The sequence below is a fragment of the Lacerta agilis genome, chromosome 4, assembly GCF_009819535.1.
Source record: "Lacerta agilis isolate rLacAgi1 chromosome 4, rLacAgi1.pri, whole genome shotgun sequence".
NCBI classification, from domain to species: domain Eukaryota; kingdom Metazoa; phylum Chordata; class Lepidosauria; order Squamata; family Lacertidae; genus Lacerta; species Lacerta agilis.
In genome coordinates this window covers 72647845-72666345 of record NC_046315.1, presented here as the reverse complement: position 1 = coordinate 72666345, position 18501 = coordinate 72647845, and the positions used below count along the sequence as shown (strand labels likewise).

Sequence of the window (18501 nt, the reverse complement as noted above, 5' to 3'; positions counted from 1 at the left end):
ACACACTGACTATATTATATATTTTAAAATGTACACTGAGATGCAGACTGAAGCAAAAATCAATTCTTGTATTTTAGAAATTTGGAGACCATTCTGTGGAGCAGATTGAGCACATGCGCTACAAACACAGGATCCGTGTTCTGCAAAGCCACGAAGAAACCACTAAACAGAACGTGGTGAGAATGCTCAAAAGTTAGAATGTTTCATTTATTTTAAAATTGTGGTAGGCACATGCCATAAGCAGGGCTTTCTACAGTGCTCATAGATTGAAACATGTGAAAATCTACCTAACAATTAATTTTGATTTTTAAAAGGAGAAAAATGTGACACCTAAAAATACAGAGCTGTTCAGGATTGTGAATGGCACAATCCATACGAAATGTCTCTGCTTTAAAGCTGTAGAAGGAGAGGAGTTAAGCCACTTGAGATTTGTTATTTCTGTTTCTTGTCCAAAAGGGAAAGTGCTTCTCTGCCTCACAGATAGGGCAAGGGCAAAATATTGGCAGGTTAACTTGGTAGCTCTGGTTGTGGGCAATTTAGTCCAGCAAGCGGCAGACACCTTGCTGGAAACTGAAAGGTCTATGCATCTTTGCACTGGAGGACAGCAATAGATTTATCTCTCATTCCCTGTTTTTCTGCCATGTAGCAGAAAGTTGTTGATACTTAGTGGTGGGTGGGCATGAGATGTATAGACAGGAGATGACTTGATAAAACAGGTGTCAGGATTATGATTCTAAAACAAGACAAGAAGGTAACACACAAGAAAGGTGGAATACCTAATCATTCCAGATTTTGACTATACCAAGTTGCTGTGAAAAGTGATATTGCCAGCAGCTATGCCAGGTTGCCACTAGGCTCACTCCTGTTTTCTCTTAAGCTTAGAGTTGTCATCCCAGATGTCTCCATTGCTCCAGAAGACTTGGAAGAACTGTATGGCTTGTTTAAGGTATACAAAACACTGAAAAAATGCATGTAATCCCAGAAAAGAATATTGTATGGTTATATCCTGTATTAGCCATACTCAAGGTCTGTCTAGAGATCTATACAGTGGTACCCCGCAAGACGAAATTAATTCGTTCCGCAAGACTTTTCGTCTTGCGGAAATTTCGTCTTGCGAGGCACCTTTTCCCATAGGAACGCATTAAAATTTAATTAATGCGTTCCTATGGGGGAAAAGTCCGGGGGCCCCTCCCGACCGGCACCGGAGCCAAGCCAAGCCGCGTTTTAAGACTACAGTGAGCGAACAGCTGCGCTGCTGTTCGCTCGCTTCAGTCTTAAAACACGGCGCCACGGCTCCGGGAGGGAGGGAGGGGGCCGTGGGATCATGCCCGACATCGGGCACGATCCCACGGCCCCCTCCCGACCGGCATCGGAGCTCCGCGCCACCGCGTTTTAAGACTGCAGCGATCGTTGCAGTCTTAAAACGCGGCGGCGCGGCTCCGGGAGGGAGGGAGGGGGCCGTGGGATCATGCCCGACATCGGGCATGATCCCACGGCCCCCTCCCGACCGGCATCGGAGCTCCGCGCCGCCGCGTTTTAAGACTGCAGCGATCGTTGCAGTCTTAAAACGCGGCGGTGCGGCTCCGGGATGGAGGGAGGGGGCCGTGGGATCATACCCGACATCGGGCACGATCCCACGGCCCCCTCCCGACCGGCAACGCGGCGCCGCGCGGCTCCAGGAGGGCTTGCCTTTTCGCTGCGGTCGGGAGGGATGTTGTCCGCGTCTGCCATTTTGGATCGACTGCGCATGTCTGGACATGCGCAGACATGCACAGTCGATCCAAAATGGCGGACGCGGACAACACCCCTCCCGACCGGAGCGAAAAGGTAAGCCGGCTTACAGTGGTACCTCGCCAGACGAATTCGTCTTGCTATTGTTATGAAAACTTCCCGCGGGGGCAAGTTGAGAGACTGACCCCCAAGGCGGACGAAGCTTCCGTGCCCTCTGGCTTCTGGAGTCCAGGGGCACAATTGTAATATGCGGTTGTTCCCAGCTTGAAAACAACACACACAACAGCCATTTGGCTAAGATCTACTTTATTGTAGAATTAGAGCAGAATGTCTCTGCGTAGCAGCTCATAATTCAGAGCTGTGTCTTAATGCGTCTTGCATTTCCTGATGCAAAACAGAAAGGAGAAAGTACAATAGTAAAATACAATGACATCACATGTGTGGGAGCTGGTATGTCCAGTGTAATTCCCACAGAGAGGAAACATGACTCTTGAGTCTTGTGACCTTGCTGCAGCGTTCGCAGCTCGTCATGTCATAATATCACAACATCCTCCCCCGATATTAGACAATGTGAGAGCGGCGAAAGTTAAGGCATTATTAACAGAAGTAAACAAACAGTTATCATATACACAGTATGAATCTGATGTCTTTGTTCCACCCTTGGAACTCTCTGAGACTGGTTCTACCAGTTGAAGCCTTTGATATCCAACTCTCCAGGGGACCAGAGCACTTGCTCTGTGTGTGTTGGCAGAAACAGTGTTGAACTTTGCAACCTGTTGTGGTGGCTTTTTCACACCTGTGAAGTGAGCCTGAGTGTCTCTGTCTTGAGTGCAAACTACAGCTACATTTGCAACAGCTGAGATTGCAAACTCTTTGGAGTAACGTTTGGGCGCCTGACCCTTTGTTACTCTCTCAGATCTACGCACAAGGTGTAGATCTTCTTTACTGAGTTTCTCCTGAACAGGACTTTTTGGAGAAACTTTACCAATTGTAAACAGTGGCTCTAAAGATCCTAGCACATCATCATCTGTTGATGGCCTGGTACTATCATGAGCTCCTCTCTCAATGACAGTTTCGCCTGTGTCGGAACTAGTCGTGGTTGAGCTTGCACTGCTACTGCTGGTGTCAGTATCCTCATATGTATTGACATCAATGGGAAAGCTTTGGAGAATCTTTGTCTCCGGCTTTACAGTAGGTTCTACCTCCTGAGTAAGAATTACTGTGTTTGAGGAAGGCAATAGAATTCTGTATTGACCTTTCTCATAGCCCATAAAAATGCCTTGGATGGTTGCACCTTCAAGTGATTCCACCCACATCTGAGAACCAAAAACCTTAAGATGCTTAACAGAAGGCTTTCTGTTAAACAGTATCTCATAAGGTGAGCATTCCATTCCTTTTGGAACACTCCTGACCCATGCATATGTGAAGGCAGATAGGCTTTCAGCCCAATTCTGTTCAGACAGCTTTGCACTTAGCAATTGCGCCTGCATACCCTCACGTAGTATTGTGTTAATTTTAACACACAAATCTTTGTTCCATGATGATTGACTGACAGCAACTTTGTGCTGAATGCAATGTTGACTTAGGAACTCTTGGAACTCCTGTGAATCAAACACTGGTAATTGATTAGTATACAAACATTCAATTTTGCCATCATGCATGAAATCTATCTTAGCACAAAATTCAGTGAACTTGGCCAAGACTTGCTGCGGACTTTTCATAGTGTAAATCCAAGAAAATTTAGAGAAATGGTCAGACAGCAATAAATAACAGGTAGCTCCGCCTCTAGATTGTGGCAAAAGTCCTATTACATCAGCAGAAACCTGCTGGAAACATTTTGTGACCTTTTCTCTGCGTGGCTGTTTGGTAGTCTCCTTGGACTTAGCAGCACCTGCAAAATAAGAGTCAACAACATCATAACAACAGTCAGTTGAATCAAAAGACAGTAAAAACAGTCCATCTTTGTTCTTCTGAGCTGTAAAGATAGCTTCTCCATCTTTAAAAATTGTACACAGTCCTTTGCGCAGTCTGAGCTCGCAGTCCTTCTCGGTAAGCTGCGGTACACTTAGCAGGTTGTAGGCAATTTCTGGCACATAGAGAACGTTGCTTATAGATAGCTGGAGACTCTGAAGATAAACAGTTCCAACTCCAGTCGATTTCAGGTGTGTTCCACTCACCTGCGACACGGTGGAGTCCAGCCTCTTAAAAGTCTTAAATAAACGCTTGTTTGCGGTCATGTGGTGACTGGCAGCTGAGTCAATAACAAAAGCCAGGTCAATGTCAATGTCATCCTGCTCCTGCACGCCTTGTGTAAGCAATGCCACTGTGCGCCCTTTGTAGACTTTGGCTTGCGCCTTGCCTGTAGATCCACCGGCTTGTTGGGTAGATCCTTTCTTGGGCTTTCTGCAGGTCTGGAAACTGTGTCCTCTCATTCCACAGTTTGTGCAGCGTATGACTTTAAGAGCTTGCACATGCTCTATTGGACCACTAGGAGGGGTAGAGGACGCTTCACTCCCCCTTCCATTAGCCTCATTTTGAGCAGCACAACGATCTTGCTCATTTAGCAAAGTTGAGAAGACTCTGGCAACGGTTAAGTTTTGAGCATCCAGGGCACCTAGCTGTGATGCAATAGCACTATAACCGGCATGGAGGCTATTCAAAACCATGAAACAAAATACATCTTCGTTTAATTGCACGTTGCGTTGTGCGAGTTCACTTCGCAATTCTTTCATATGGTTAAGATGCGAACGCAAATTGTCTCCCTCCTTTAACCTAAGGTTGGTGAGACGTTGGAAATGCAGCATGGAACTCCCTGCTGCTATCCTCAAATGTTCATTTTGCAAAACAACCCAATAATCATTAGCGTGAAGCAAATCCCTGATGTGTATTAACTGGGATTGGTCAAGATGCAAAACAATGGTCGCCTTCGCCTGATTGTCCCTGTTCAGCCATCGAGGGCCTGGGAAAGGTGGAGGGGCATTTGTGACCACATCAAGCAAATTCTGCCTGGTAAGCACAGCTTCCATTTTAATACGCCATGTCTGATAATTTTCATCAGTGAGAAGTGGACAAAGGGAGCTGCTGCTCTGCTTGCTATCCTTTGCCATTGTGGCGAAAAAGCAGGCTTTTTACTCTCTGTATTCAGAAAGCAAATTAAGCAAACAAACCTAGCCTTCTGAGGTTTATTGCCTCGTAAATCAGTCCGGTACTACTCACAGTCAATTAACGCGTCTTCTCACAGTGGGAAACGGCCGTCTTCAGCACGAAAAAACTCCCCCGGAACGAAGCACGCAGTTTAAGGCTGCTTTCTTTGCCGGCAGATAAACATCAGGCAGAAGTCATCAGAGGTCCGATGTCTTCGGAAACCAGCCAACTGCTACCAATGTTATGAAAACTTCCCGCGGGGGCAAGTTGAGAGACTGACCCCCAAGGCGGACGAAGCTTCCGTGCCCTCTGGCTTCTGGAGTCCAGGGGCACAATTGTAATATGCGGTTGTTCCCAGCTTGAAAACAACACACACAACAGCCATTTGGCTAAGATCTACTTTATTGTAGAATTAGAGCAGAATGTCTCTGCGTAGCAGCTCATAATTCAGAGCTGTGTCTTAATGCGTCTTGCATTTCCTGATGCAAAACAGAAAGGAGAAAGTACAATAGTAAAATACAATGACATCACATGTGTGGGAGCTGGTATGTCCAGTGTAATTCCCACAGAGAGGAAACATGACTCTTGAGTCTTGTGACCTTGCTGCAGCGTTCGCAGCTCGTCATGTCATAATATCACAACACTTTTCCCATAGGAACGCATTAAAATTTAATTAATGCGTTCCTATGGGGGAAAAGTCCGGGGGCCCCTCCCGACCGGCACCGGAGCCAAGCCAAGCCGCGTTTTAAGACTACAGTGAGCGAACAGCTGCGCTGCTGTTCGCTCGCTTAAGTCTTAAAACACGGCGCCACGGCTCCGGGAGGGAGGGAGGGGGCCGTGGGATCATGCCCGACATCGGGCACGATCCCACGGCCCCCTCCCGACCGGCATCGGAGCTCCGCGCCGCCGCGTTTTAAGACTGCAGCGATCGTTGCAGTCTTAAAACGCGGCGGCGCGGCTCCGGGAGGGAGGGAGGGGGCCGTGGGATCATGCCCGACATCGGGCATGATCCCACGGCCCCCTCCCGACCGGCATCGGAGCTCCGCGCCGCCGCGTTTTAAGACTGCAGCGATCGTTGCAGTCTTAAAACGCGGCGGTGCGGCTCCGGGATGGAGGGAGGGGGCCGTGGGATCATACCCGACATCGGGCACGATCCCACGGCCCCCTCCCGACCGGCAACGCGGCGCCGCGCGGCTCCAGGAGGGCTTGCCTTTTCGCTGCGGTCGGGAGGGATGTTGTCCGCGTCTGCCATTTTGGATCGACTGCGCATGTCTGGACATGCGCAGACATGCACAGTCGATCCAAAATGGCGGACGCGGACAACACCCCTCCCGACCGGAGCGAAAAGGTAAGCCGGCTTACAGTGGTACCTCGCCAGACGAATTCGTCTTGCGAAAAACAGGCATAGGCGAATTCGTCTCGCGAGTCAACTAAAAACTCGCAAAACCCTCTCGTTTTGCGAGTTTTTCGTTGTGCGAGGCATTCGTCTTGCGGGGTACCACTGTATCTAAGCTTATGGATAGAACTTAGAAATCAATCAGACAATGCTGTCTTGTTATTTCCTTTTTATCCTTGGTAGTTTTTTCAAAGATGTAAAAAGTGTGTGTGTGTGTGTAGAACATCCTGTTCTAAAGGAGCCTTTGAATGTGCTCCTTTTCCCTGTCAATGTCTTTTTTTTAAGGTATAGGGTAAGTTGGATGGGAGAACACAGGCCCAGAAGTCCCATATTCAGCTCTCCTCTGCCCAACCTTAGCGACTCTCAGCAGGCCATAGTCTGCTCTGCCCCCTTCTTGGCTGCTTTTGTGGATGGAATGTATTCTTGGGTGGTGAAAATGCCTCCTACTTGGCTGGATTGAGAGGGGTGCATGTAGAAAACATACTGGAATTTAGTTACTGTGCGAAAGCAAGGGCCATATTCAATAGTGCCTGCAGATTCATTGTTATATGTCTAGATTTTGTAACTGTATCTGGGTCTTTCCCCCTCTAATGTTTCATTATTTTTTTAAAAATTCTCCTTAGAAAGAACATCTAATAAGCTGCTACTGGGAATGGAATAGTGCAGTTGTAATTCAGCGCCACAATCCAAGCAGACCTTATGCAGAGCAATACAGAATTGACTCTCGGCAGTTCACTAACCTGTATAAACTAGTTTCACCCTGGACATGTGGTGAACATACTGAAGTTCTAGCAGAAAGGACATTCCGGCTTTTGGATGAAAACATGGACCATCTCATTGAATTCAAAGCTTTCGCTGGCTGCTTAGGTAAATAAGTCGATGCAACTGCCATTGGGAACTTCTCAGAAGCGGGTGTGCAGGTGTACACCAGTCAGGATGACAGAGTATCATGTGGTGTGTGTGTTCCTGGTAATTTGTCTCTTTTTAGGATTCTTCCAGGTCACACAACTTTTTGTGACACTCTTGCAATGGGTCCTGAGATTTTATGCTGTTGTGTACAAAGAAACAGTGGAAGCTTCAAATATGCTTTCCCACAAGACTTACATTAATTTAACAGTCCCCTTTTTGAATCCCTTAGTGCTTCTGGAACCATTAAAATCTTAGCCTGGCCAAAGGATAGGAAGTAGCTTCCCTTACAGGTGGCTTGGGTTGGTCTCTAAAATCTGCAAGTGTTGCTTTGTTTTTCAGCATGAGGCCTTTATGTTATTACCTTTCTATCTGAAAGTCTCGGGAGGCTTTTGAGATGCAACCCGGGGACAATAGGCATTCTTAATCAAGTGCCTTCCTGCCCACAGTTCAGTTATATGACTTTTGATATTTACACAAGCATCAAGCACGTAGATTAGGTTCTAAACCAAATCGTCTGCAGATACTTTTTCTACGATTGTTTCTCACATAAAGAGTTTTATTCCTTTGTGCTTCAAGTGTGAAGGTCAAGCCTCTGATACACTTTCTTCCTCACACAGATATTATGTACAATGGAGAAATGAATGAAAAGATAAAACTGTTGTACAAGCTGCACATTCCTCCTGGTAAGAATCTTACAGGAGCCCCCTCCCTTTTCATACTGCTTGCATCATCCTATTTTTGTTATATTATGGAAAGCCAGTGTGTTTAAAGTGCAGTTGTATACGTAGCGACTCAGCTTTGATATCCTGCAGTTTCTTCCTGTGGCACCACTTGTCCTCCCCTTATATGAACCAGTAACATTCCTCCTATAACTGGCTGTTCATGGTGGGTCCAAAATGTTTGTATGAAGTTGGCATGAGCAGTGAGGCCTTTGAGCCTCTCCCTCAACCCTAGGGGCCACAACTGAAAACAAGGAGAAATGTAGGACACACAAGGAACTGTTACGCCTAAAATAAACATTTTGTGATCAACAATGGTCTTTTTTGTAGCCCTCACAGAAAAAGACAGGGACAGCCAATCACCACTGAAGAATCCTTTGTTGTCAACTTCAAGGCCGTTAGTAATTGGAAAATCAAATGGTAAGTGATCTGGTTTGCAAATGGGTATCTGCTTCCCCTTACCTTGCCCCAACTTAACATATGCAATTCATTGCCTGTGTTAATGACCACCACCTTGGACGGTTTTAAAAGGGGCTTAAAAGAAGGGGACGACAGAGGACAAGATGGTTGGACAGTGTTCTCGGGGCTACCAACATGAGTCTGACCAAACTGTGGGAGGCAGTGGAAGACAGGAGTGCCTGGCGTGCTCTGCCCATGGGGTCACGAAGAGTCGAACACGACTAAGCAACTAAACAACAAAGCAAACTGTCAGTGACTGATGGCTACATCCTACACATGATATCTGCAGGTTCAGAGGCAGTAAGCCACTGGGCTTGTTCCTGGAGAACCTATCAACCCCACCCCCATCCTGTATTTTGAGCTTCACAAGAGGCACCTGGCTGGACACTGTAGGAAACAGGATGTTAGACTAGACTTTGGTCCGATTCACCAAAGCTCCTTAAATTCATTTTATTTGCATTTTCCTTCCTCATTTGTTGAAATGGATTGTAATGTCATTTATATCCTGCTCTCCAGGTGACACCATAGATTATCAGAAACAATTGAAGCAGATGCTGAAGGACTTAGCCAAAGAAAAAGATGCCAAGGCTGAAAAAGAGCTGCCAAAAATGTGCCAGGTAAGACATGATGAGATGTCAAGATGCAGTTCTCTCAGTTTTGACAACATAAGCATCTATCGGTCTGCCTAAGCCACTTCTGCATTTGGTCACCTATCTTTCTGTGTGGAGTAAACATGTAATGTTGCAACTCATTACAGAGTCATACCTCATGTTACGGCCGCTGCGGGTTATGTATTTTCGGGTTGCGCTCTGCGCCAAACTCGGAAGTACAGGAACGGGTTACTTCTGGGTCTTGGTGCTTGCACATGCACAGAAGCGCCAAATTGCGTCACACGCATGCGCGAGTTGCGAATGCTGTGGGTTGCAAACGTGCCTCCCGCACGGATCGCGTTTGCAACCCAAGCGCCCACTGTTGGTTTATTTGGACAAAATGTATGTTCAGGGGTGGGAAACCTGTTGACAAACATCTGGCAGTGGTGGGGTGTGTGGAGACAGTGGTTCTTCTCCCTGCCCCCCCACACTGACCAGTTAAAACTAGATGTCACCATATCAAAACTGGAACCAACTGCAGTAATACAGGCCGCTCCCTGACCCAACATACAGTGAGAATGGATGTCTGAAGAGAAACCTTTCCTTGGAGGCTTGCACTCTGGTCCTAGTGCAGTCCAATTCAATTCCACAGAAACCTACGCATCTAGGCTAACCTTCTTCCACTGTCCCATGTTCAATTTGGGGAGGTACACAATGTCAGGGCCCCTCAGCTGTATAGCTGTCCTTCGCTTTAACACATGAAGTGGGCTAATGAAGTATCTTTTGGGGGAGGCCGATAAATTAAATGACTTCTGTTACCATACCATTTTAGGTATGTCCAATTGATATGCAGGTCCTTTTGGACCTAGAATAGGGCATAATGGGGGCAGGGCACACCAGGAACAGAACCCCACAGAAAATGGTTGCCTCCTGTATAAGAAATGTCTTAGCTAGACTTGTGAGAATTCCTGAAAAGTGCCAGTCATTGTTTGCCATGTATCTTGTAGCACTCTGCATAGCATTAGCAATGGAGTTTACTCTGCGAGTTACCACGGTGTGCCTGTTTCAACAGTTACTCCCAGAAACATTAAACAGGGATTTCCGAGGAAGTGACATTCTAGTACAGTGGTACCTCTGGTTATGTACTTAATTCATTCCGGAGGTCCATTCTTAACCTGAAACTGTTCTTAACCTGAAGCACCACTTCAGCTAATGGGGCCTCCTGCTGCCGCTGCGCCGCCAGAGCACGATTTCTGTTCTTATCCTGAAGCAGTTATTTCTGGGTTAGCGGAGTTTGTAACCTGAAGCGTATGTAACCCGAGGTACCACTGTACTTGCTCCATCTTGGTTCCCCAAAAAACTGCTAGAGAACCGATTAACAGCTAAAAACTGCCTGTTTGTGAACCATATAAGCAAAGTTTGTGTAATTGCTTTGAGGATTATAAATGTGCATGTTAATTCCTTTCCCTTGCAGGCAGGTAGTATTAGTTATCTATTAAAGTCTTTCCATTTTTAAGACTGCAGGCAACAAACAAAATGCATGTCATGTTTTTCAGCGAGAGTTCATCCAGTTCTGCAAGACCTTGTACAGCATGTTTCATGAAGACCCAGAGGAGAACGAGTTGTATCAAGCCATTGCCACAGTGACTACTTTGTTACTCCAGATTGGAGAAGTGGGTCAGAGAAGCAGCAGTTCAGGCTCAGATGACTTTACTGAGGACTTCCAGACTGAGGCATCTACCTCTGATCAAGATGTGGTTTTTACTGACACTGTGAAGACCCCAAAGAATACAGAGTCTTTACCAATAACTGATGGGGATTGGATTGTTTCATTTGAACATATCTTGGCTTCACTATTAACTGAACAGTCACTCGTCAACTTCTTTGAAAAATCCTTAGACCTGAAATTAAAACTGGAGAATGCAAGGGTAGCTCAATATACCTTCAAAACAAATGGCACCAGCCAATCATCACGAGGCGAGACTGAACCTTTAAGTGTACCATAGCAAATCTCCCAGGCAGTTCATGTTACACCAAAGCGCATCTTGCAACATTAAGTTTTTTGGACTATTTTGATACATTTTCAGTTGAAGAGCTTTAAAACCAAAACACATTTTATGTGGTTTTGAAATTTGTTTTCTTGAATGTAATTTAGGAAGAAAAGGCCATTTTCCCTTTGAAGATACTGCTGCAGATGTGTTAATATTTCAAAGACAAAAAGCTGAACTCCTGGTTTGAAAGTGTCATCTGGCTACCGACTGCAGGTTTTTATGTATAGTTGCCTTTTTTGCACTAATACCGAATACTTGTTTCAATGCTGGTAATTGAAACCATTAATATATTAATATATACAAATCAAGACATCAAGATTTGTATGTCTTGCTGAATGTTCAGTGTACATGGACTGTGCTTTTCATGTCTCTGTGTGTGCACATTTCAATAAAAATGCCTTTGTAACTTTTTCTTTTCAAATAGCACCTTCACCTTCAAAATTAATCTGCAGTCACTCACTCTTCCACATTTCCATATTGCTGTCTTAGGCTGACAGGAGTTGCAGTCAACAGAAGACCACAGATTTAATTTCACATCCTAAGGATCTTTGTGAAGAAATATTTAGCCAGCCAGTTTGGGAGCCAAAGCAACCTGAATCGCCTTATATCTAGATGTTAAAAGAGACTTGAGCAAAGTAATGTCATAACATTTTTATTGTAATGAAAGATTAGTTTTCATCCACATTAACAGTCTGTAGGCCTGTAAAGAAGGAGGAAGTTGCGTTAGTTAAAAGTTGAATACACAATCCAGATTCAGCATGCATTAATTTTAGATTATAGTGTGGAATGGGGAAGGAAGGCAATTTCCCTTCCTGCAGGTTCCCAAAAGTCCAGAGGTCCCCAACTCTCTGGAGATTTTGAGAGAGGAAATGCTACAAATTGCCTCCCCTCCCTGTTCTGCAGATAGATCCTTTCATCAGGGTAGGGACAACAAATGGCGAACAGCCACACAGACTTTAAAATATTTCTGACATTGTGAGAAATACAGTTCAGGGCAGCAACCCTCCTTGTTGTTCTACAATCGGGGGGGGGGGGGGGAGAGAGAGAGAGAGAGACTTACTTTTGAAAGTTGTAACTGGCACATACGTGACCAGTGTATACAATTTATTAGGCGAATCCTCATCTTCATTGCGTTTTCTGGATAAACGCACACGGATACGGTAAGGAACATTCCTATAAAAAGGGTGAAAGCACAGTTGCGATACAATGAAAGCATGGTTGTTTTTTGCATATTTCAACCCCAACATTTACCTCCACCTATTTCCAGTTCTGCAATCCTAACATTTAACAATTTTCCCTTCAAGGCTGTTCTTCATGTGCAAGGGGCAAGAAAAGCAATTTTTTATTTTTATAAGTTAACACAATGATTTATAAGCAGTATGAATCTGTTAGTTCTAAAAAAAGAACTCAACTATTGGCCATGCTGGCTGAAGATGCTAGTTGAGTGCAGCTTCATCTGGAAGGCACCACTGTGGCTACCCCTGGATCAGACCTACTCTTGTCACATATCCTGTTAGCCCAGAAGCAGTATATTCTAAAAGCAGCATTAGTTCCATAATCCATTTAAGAATGAAGATTGCTCCAGTGTGAAGCAATTCTCCAGGAAAATATGGAATGCTCAGCCCAGAGAATATACTTGGAACCACAGTTCAAATACTAGCTGTTTCTTCAAGGGATTTGAGAATCATAATCCTAGGTAACAAAGCAACATTATTCCAATTAATTATAGTACTATGATACCAGCCTTTTATTTAAGCTTTGGCCTGGTACCAATAGATGGATAGAAATCCCATGCAGTTGAGTGGGGGCTGGCATGACAGAGAAGGGTAATAATTCTCTCTTCTGTGCTCAGCATAGAAATGCAGCTACCAATCCTTTGCTAATCCCCCCAGTAACTTGTCACATGTCTCAATGCCAAAGTGGATATTAAATAAAAATAGAAATAGCAGCAGTGCCTAGATGTATCTGAACCACCACTAAGATGACTGGCAAATGGTGTTTTTGAAATATTGCACCAATATACAATGTAATGTCTTAACACCATATCCTATGCACATGTGTACTACTGTACAGTAGTAACGTCCCTCCGCACTAAAAAAAAAAAGTTCGTCAAGATACCTTACTCCTTTTGCCCAGACAGCCTTGTTCAAGCGGGTGTCAATGCGTACATCAGGAGTCCCCATCTCCTTCATTGCAAATTTACGGATCTCCTTGAGAGCACGAGGAGCCCGCTTCTTGAAGCCCCTGAGAATACAGAAAATATCCAGTAGGCAAAATGAAAAAAACAAAACACTGCTCCTAAACCCCAGGAACCCGTTTGTGCCTAGACTTCAGCATCTGAATAGCATGCGCTAGGGATGAGGAACCTCAGGAACAGGGCCAAATGTGGCTATCCAAGCCTGTCTATGGACTCAGGACTCTCCTTGAGCCATACTCCCCTATCTTTCTTGCTCCTCAAGTGCTTTCACCTGACTAGAATGAGTCCTAACCCTGTGAGAGGAGTAGGGTGGATGTGTGCACGTATACAACAGCCTGGGTTTTGTGTGGCTGGAATGTTCCCTGCCCTTCAAAGGCAAGTTGCATCTCTTGCTCTGCCACTTCTGATTTTGATCTCACCACTATCAGCATGCAGCTCCTAGAAGGGAATGGGTCCCTTGTGAAGAAAGTGCCTCATCCGCACCTATAGTGTATAAAACCTGCATAAAACCACTATTTACCAAGATGGGCTGGTGGAGAAAGCTAGGCTTTTTTCTTTTTTATGCCATTTGTTACATTTTCTGAAAAAGCCTAGAAGTAATTTGAGGAGGTTCAGCAATGATAATTGGGCTTACAAAGGCAAAATTTGAGTTTCTGATGAATCATAAATTTTAGGATCTCCTTATTTGCCTTCTAATACCCAGCTCATTCTGGGCCTGCTGTTTGGAAGATTTTTCAGGAAAGTCACAAGCTAAGAACTGACGTCTGCAAAAATTTTGCTCTTCCACACTCCATTAACTATACTTCAAACACAAACTAGGCCAGCTCAGCCAGAGATGAGATGAAAGCACAGAAAGATTCAATCAGCTTCACCACAACTCATGCATGGATGTACAGAAATTAAGCTAATGTTTTTTCCTGTTCAGATTTGTGACTAGAGCATGAACTCCAAATACCTCCCATTATAAACAGGAAGAACGCTAAACCTGTTCCATTGTACATCAACAGTACACCCGAGAGAGACTATTTCCCCCCTCATTCATAGTGCCAATATTACACAAGTTATCCAATGTGTCTTGAATTTAACAGTGATCTTGCATCCTAAACCCAAAGCCAGGATACCAGTGAGTTTAATTACAATAGCAGTGTCAACATATTTATGTTATTTAGCCAAGCATTTGCAACACCTCATTATAAGCATTTACTTATTGGCTGTAGGTGTTTTCTACCAGGCTTTTTACTTGTCTGTTCGTCCCCAAACAATCAATCACACATCTTGGAACATTGAAGGGAGGTCCAAACACTATATATATTACATACAGTGGTACCTCTAGTTACGAACTTATTTCGTTCCGGAGGTCCGTTCTTAACCTGAAACTGTTATTAACTAGAGGCGTGCTTTCGCTAATGGGGTCTTTTGCTGCTGCTGCACAGCCGGCACACGATTTCCATTCTCATCCTGGGGCAAAGTTCTTAACTCGAGGTAACTCTTTCAGGTTTTGCTGTTTTTCAGCAAAGAAGTATTCATACTTATTTTCACAATCAAATGCTTTCTTTAAAACCTGTGATTACAATTTCTGTAAACTATAATATTAGGTAACTATTTCTAACTCCAATCAGTACACTTTTGGTTGTTTAACTTGAAATCTGGTACAGCTGAATTTTCCTTTGCACATGAATATAAAAGGGCCTTAAGGATCACCTGTAACCCTTTTGGCTTACAACAGAATGTGAGATATTCTGTAGTACAACTGATTCTTTAAAGGGAACAATCAGTATGGTACTTCTAACAAGATAAAGCTTTTAACTCCAAAGTAATGTTTGAGGATATAGTTACTTGGACCGATTTCTGCACTGAACAACAGTGTAACACATTTTCAAAAAATGAAGGAACAAAAAATAAGAACTGCCACTTACACGCCATGGATCCTTTTGTGAATGTTTATAGTATATTCCCGAGTAACCACCTCATTGATGGCTGATCGTCCTTTCTTCTTTTCACTACCTTTCTTTGCAGGAGCCATCTGCACATGTCAAAACACAGAATACAATATGACATACTATCATCATCATTATTTCTTAAATAGTAGCTCCACAAAGCAATGATAGGAGCAAAAATGTCAGGAAACAGACATCTGCCAAATGCAGAGGCTCTGAGTTCAGCATTTCATCCTTCTGGAATAGACGGCCTAGTTTTTAGGGTAGTATGTAAAGCCACAATTTTAGTTGTTGACTAAAATTCTAAAAAGACTTTTGAAAAGCATGGTCTCCTTGTGTTCTCTGACATGCTATTAATATTTAGATGACAGGCAAATACATTATTATTCTTCCAGGCCTCTGGCTAATTAAACAATCCATGGTCTTTAAAACTGTTGGGGGATTGTTTTTGATTGTTACTGTTATGTATTTTTGTGTTTCTATATTGCTAACCACCCTGTGATCCTAATCATATAAAGGAGTCCCTCTCATCCATGACTCTTGTCTCTGACCATTCATGTGCAAGAACACAGTACCTGCACAGGTAACAAATACCTCCACAGAAGTGAAACCAGCTCTGCTAATACCTACTATTTATACGCAATGCTTGTAGCATGTCAAAGGACTTCACATAGACTACCCCATTAATGCTAACATAAGCTTTGCGAGCCAGGTGACTATGATCATTCTTCAGCTGTGGGAGGATTCAGAAATAGTGGCTTACCTTAGGCCACCAACTTGAGTTCATAAAATTCAGCCTGGCTCACACTCTTCACCACCACTGCACAAATCCCCTAAAGCTTCCAGTTTATTAATGCCAGTGTCTTATTTTCTACCAGCCTCCATGTCATATTGAGAGTCCATAGTTGCTAAAATTACTTTACTACAGAACAAGCAGCTGACTGCTGAATCTCCAAAAGGTTTTTTAACAGAACAGCCCTGTCTGATCATGCAGATAGCCCATCTAGTCCAGTATCCTGTTCTGACCAGATGCCTGTGGAAAATCTGCAATCAGGATCTGAGCATCTAATGTGGTCATTAAAAAAAAGACAGAAGAAAATACAGATATACTTTCAAACTCGTGCCACAATCTGAAAGTACGCTTGCAACTCCAGCATTGTGAATGGAAATATTCTTCCTTCCCGATTCTTCCTTTGTGCCATCTACTCCCTGCCTTTGCTCTCCTCTTCTCTATGCTCTAGTTCCACTAACAGCAGGAAAGTGCCAACAGGATTAGAGTCACAATGGCGTGATTTAGGGACAAGGGGGGACCCTCCTACACCCCCAAAAAATACAGCCCATGAGGGAAAAGCACAACCAGTAATCCAAGAATGCTCAGTGTCAGATAGAATGCTAAAATGAGCTCTGCTGGATCAGGCCAAAGGCCCATATAGATCAACATGCTGCTCTCATAGTGGCCAAGCAGGTGGTTTATGTGAAGGCCACAAACAGAACCAAAGTGGAATAGCTGTTGCAGCGTAGCACTTTAGGGGGGAAACATAAAACTGGGGTGTGCGTGTGTACACACACACAGACACAAATAATTTATAGCACAGCAGCAACTTTAAGTTATCTTATGCCACACAGCAGTCTTGGAGTAGAAAGCCCAGTATGAGCTCCTTACACGTTGAGTTTCCTGAAGGGAGGCACGGCTCAAACTCTGCCAGAAGATACAAACTAATAATTCTGTTGAAGACCCCACCTTTGTAAGACTATAGTACTGCAAGTTGTAAGAATACAGCACTGAAACATGATTCAGCGCCATACGCACAACCGGTACCAAACTACTGCTTCCTCACAAAATGTTAATTAACACTAAAGACGAAAACTCCTGCCCCCAATTTTCACTAATAATAAATATGGTTAGAATTGCCGGATTTTGTTTCAGTTGGCTTTTGAGGCTGCAAACAAATGTCCCCATGCCCATTACCACACGTATGCTCAAAAAAAGTCCTTCTAGACCGCTTTCCTTCCCTCCGAGTCCTCTGGCTTTAGTCCTCACTGCCTTTTCACTCATCAGGCCTAAGCCAGGCTGGAGCCACGGCGGCAGCGGCGGGGGAGGGAAGGAATCTCAATCCCGCCAGGCGAGACTTCAAGGCCAGGCCCAGAAATGCCCGTCTCCCGATACTCCTCCTCGCCCCAGACAGCCACCCAACCCGGGCTCTCGCCATTGCGAGGCCCACAGAAGCGGATGGCTTCGGATAACAAGAACCGCTCCAAACAGAGCTACTTACCCTGCTCAGGACCAGACCAGAAAGGAAGGCGCGGGGGCTTATGGGAGGAAACCAAGGAACCCGGAACAGCCATAGAGACGGCGAATGGAAATACGAGGAGCGCTTCCGGGTCAGGAATCACCAGTTGCTAAGCGGCGCTCCCAGAGGGGATAGCGGCGGGAGGTTGGACCGTCTCTATGGCGGGCACTGTGGAGGAGGAGGAGGAGGAGCTGGTGACGCTTTTAAAAAGTGGTTCCCTTCCCGGCCCGCGCACATTTTGCTTAGAGGGTGGCAGCTGCTTAATGGAGTCTTAATGGTTTGGTGGCGGCGGTGATGCAACATCATAAAGGCATAAAGGATCTCTACTGCCTGTGATAAATGTGATTTTAAAAATCACGGCGCTTTTGTTGTTTGGCGTGATTACCGTGGTTATCATGAACACCCCCAAATTGCAAACTAGGGCACAGAGCGGCTCACGTCAACTTTGCAGTGTAGGCAATTGCAGTCGGCTGCCGTTATTCCCACACTGCGGTCCAATATTTTGGTGTGTGTGCATTTTTGTGGTGCAATCGGGTACCTATGGGAATCCTATGCCAAGATATGAGCAGAACAGGCCCCCACTCCTGTTTTTATAAAGCCCAATCACTGATATTCAGAGGCATACACTGGAGGCATCATCGTGATCAGCTTCGTCCACGTGTTTAACCTTAGCTGCCCTAGTGCTTGTGCTGTGTGAAGAAACAACTTTGGTCTGTCCTGAATCTCCCATCTTTCTTAAAATCATAGACACACTGATTCTGGTATCATGACGGTGGATGGAAACACCTGCTTATCCAGTCTCCATACCAGTAGCCCATCTCCCAGCCCACTTTCTTTTCCAACTCCTGTAACAGTGGTCAAGCAGCTTCCTTGCAATTGGATTGGCAGCCCAGTATATTGCCAATCTCCTCTTTACTGAAGTCAGGACTGAAGAATGGGACCTTGATTTCAGAACAGTTATACATCTGGGACTCCCCCACATGCTTGTCAACTGTAGCCTGGGCTGAATTTGTTCCCTTTGAATAATGTCTGTGTGCATGCTTCTAAGTAAACCAGGGGTGGCTAAACCTGTACTCC

The 18501-nt window shown here is 44.8% G+C and overlaps 2 protein-coding genes across 3 annotated transcripts in view; one reads left to right on the top strand and one right to left on the bottom strand.

Moving 5' to 3' along the window:
- Positions 1–11410, top strand: part of TBC1D8 (TBC1 domain family member 8) — a 57561-nt gene extending 46151 nt beyond the window's left edge. For both annotated transcript variants that reach the window (XM_033147600.1, XM_033147599.1), the window contains exons 14-20: positions 78–176; positions 878–946; positions 6895–7138; positions 7798–7863; positions 8230–8319; positions 8875–8975; positions 10505–11410. In XM_033147600.1, the coding sequence (XP_033003491.1) occupies positions 78–176; positions 878–946; positions 6895–7138; positions 7798–7863; positions 8230–8319; positions 8875–8975; positions 10505–10954 (1119 nt within the window). In that variant the 3' untranslated portion in view covers positions 10955–11410. The remainder of the gene's footprint in view (positions 1–77; positions 177–877; positions 947–6894; positions 7139–7797; positions 7864–8229; positions 8320–8874; positions 8976–10504) is intronic.
- Positions 11411–11631: 221 nt separating this feature from the next.
- Positions 11632–17521, bottom strand: RPL31 (ribosomal protein L31). Its single transcript, XM_033147601.1, has 5 exons — positions 17407–17521; positions 15113–15219; positions 13118–13243; positions 12060–12172; positions 11632–11699 (listed from the first exon to the last, which is right to left on the bottom strand). The coding sequence occupies exons 2-5, from the start codon at positions 15217–15219 to the stop codon at positions 11668–11670; spliced, it is 378 nt and encodes a 125-aa protein (XP_033003492.1). The 5' UTR covers positions 17407–17521; the 3' UTR covers positions 11632–11667.
- Positions 17522–18501: the final 980 nt, after the last annotated feature.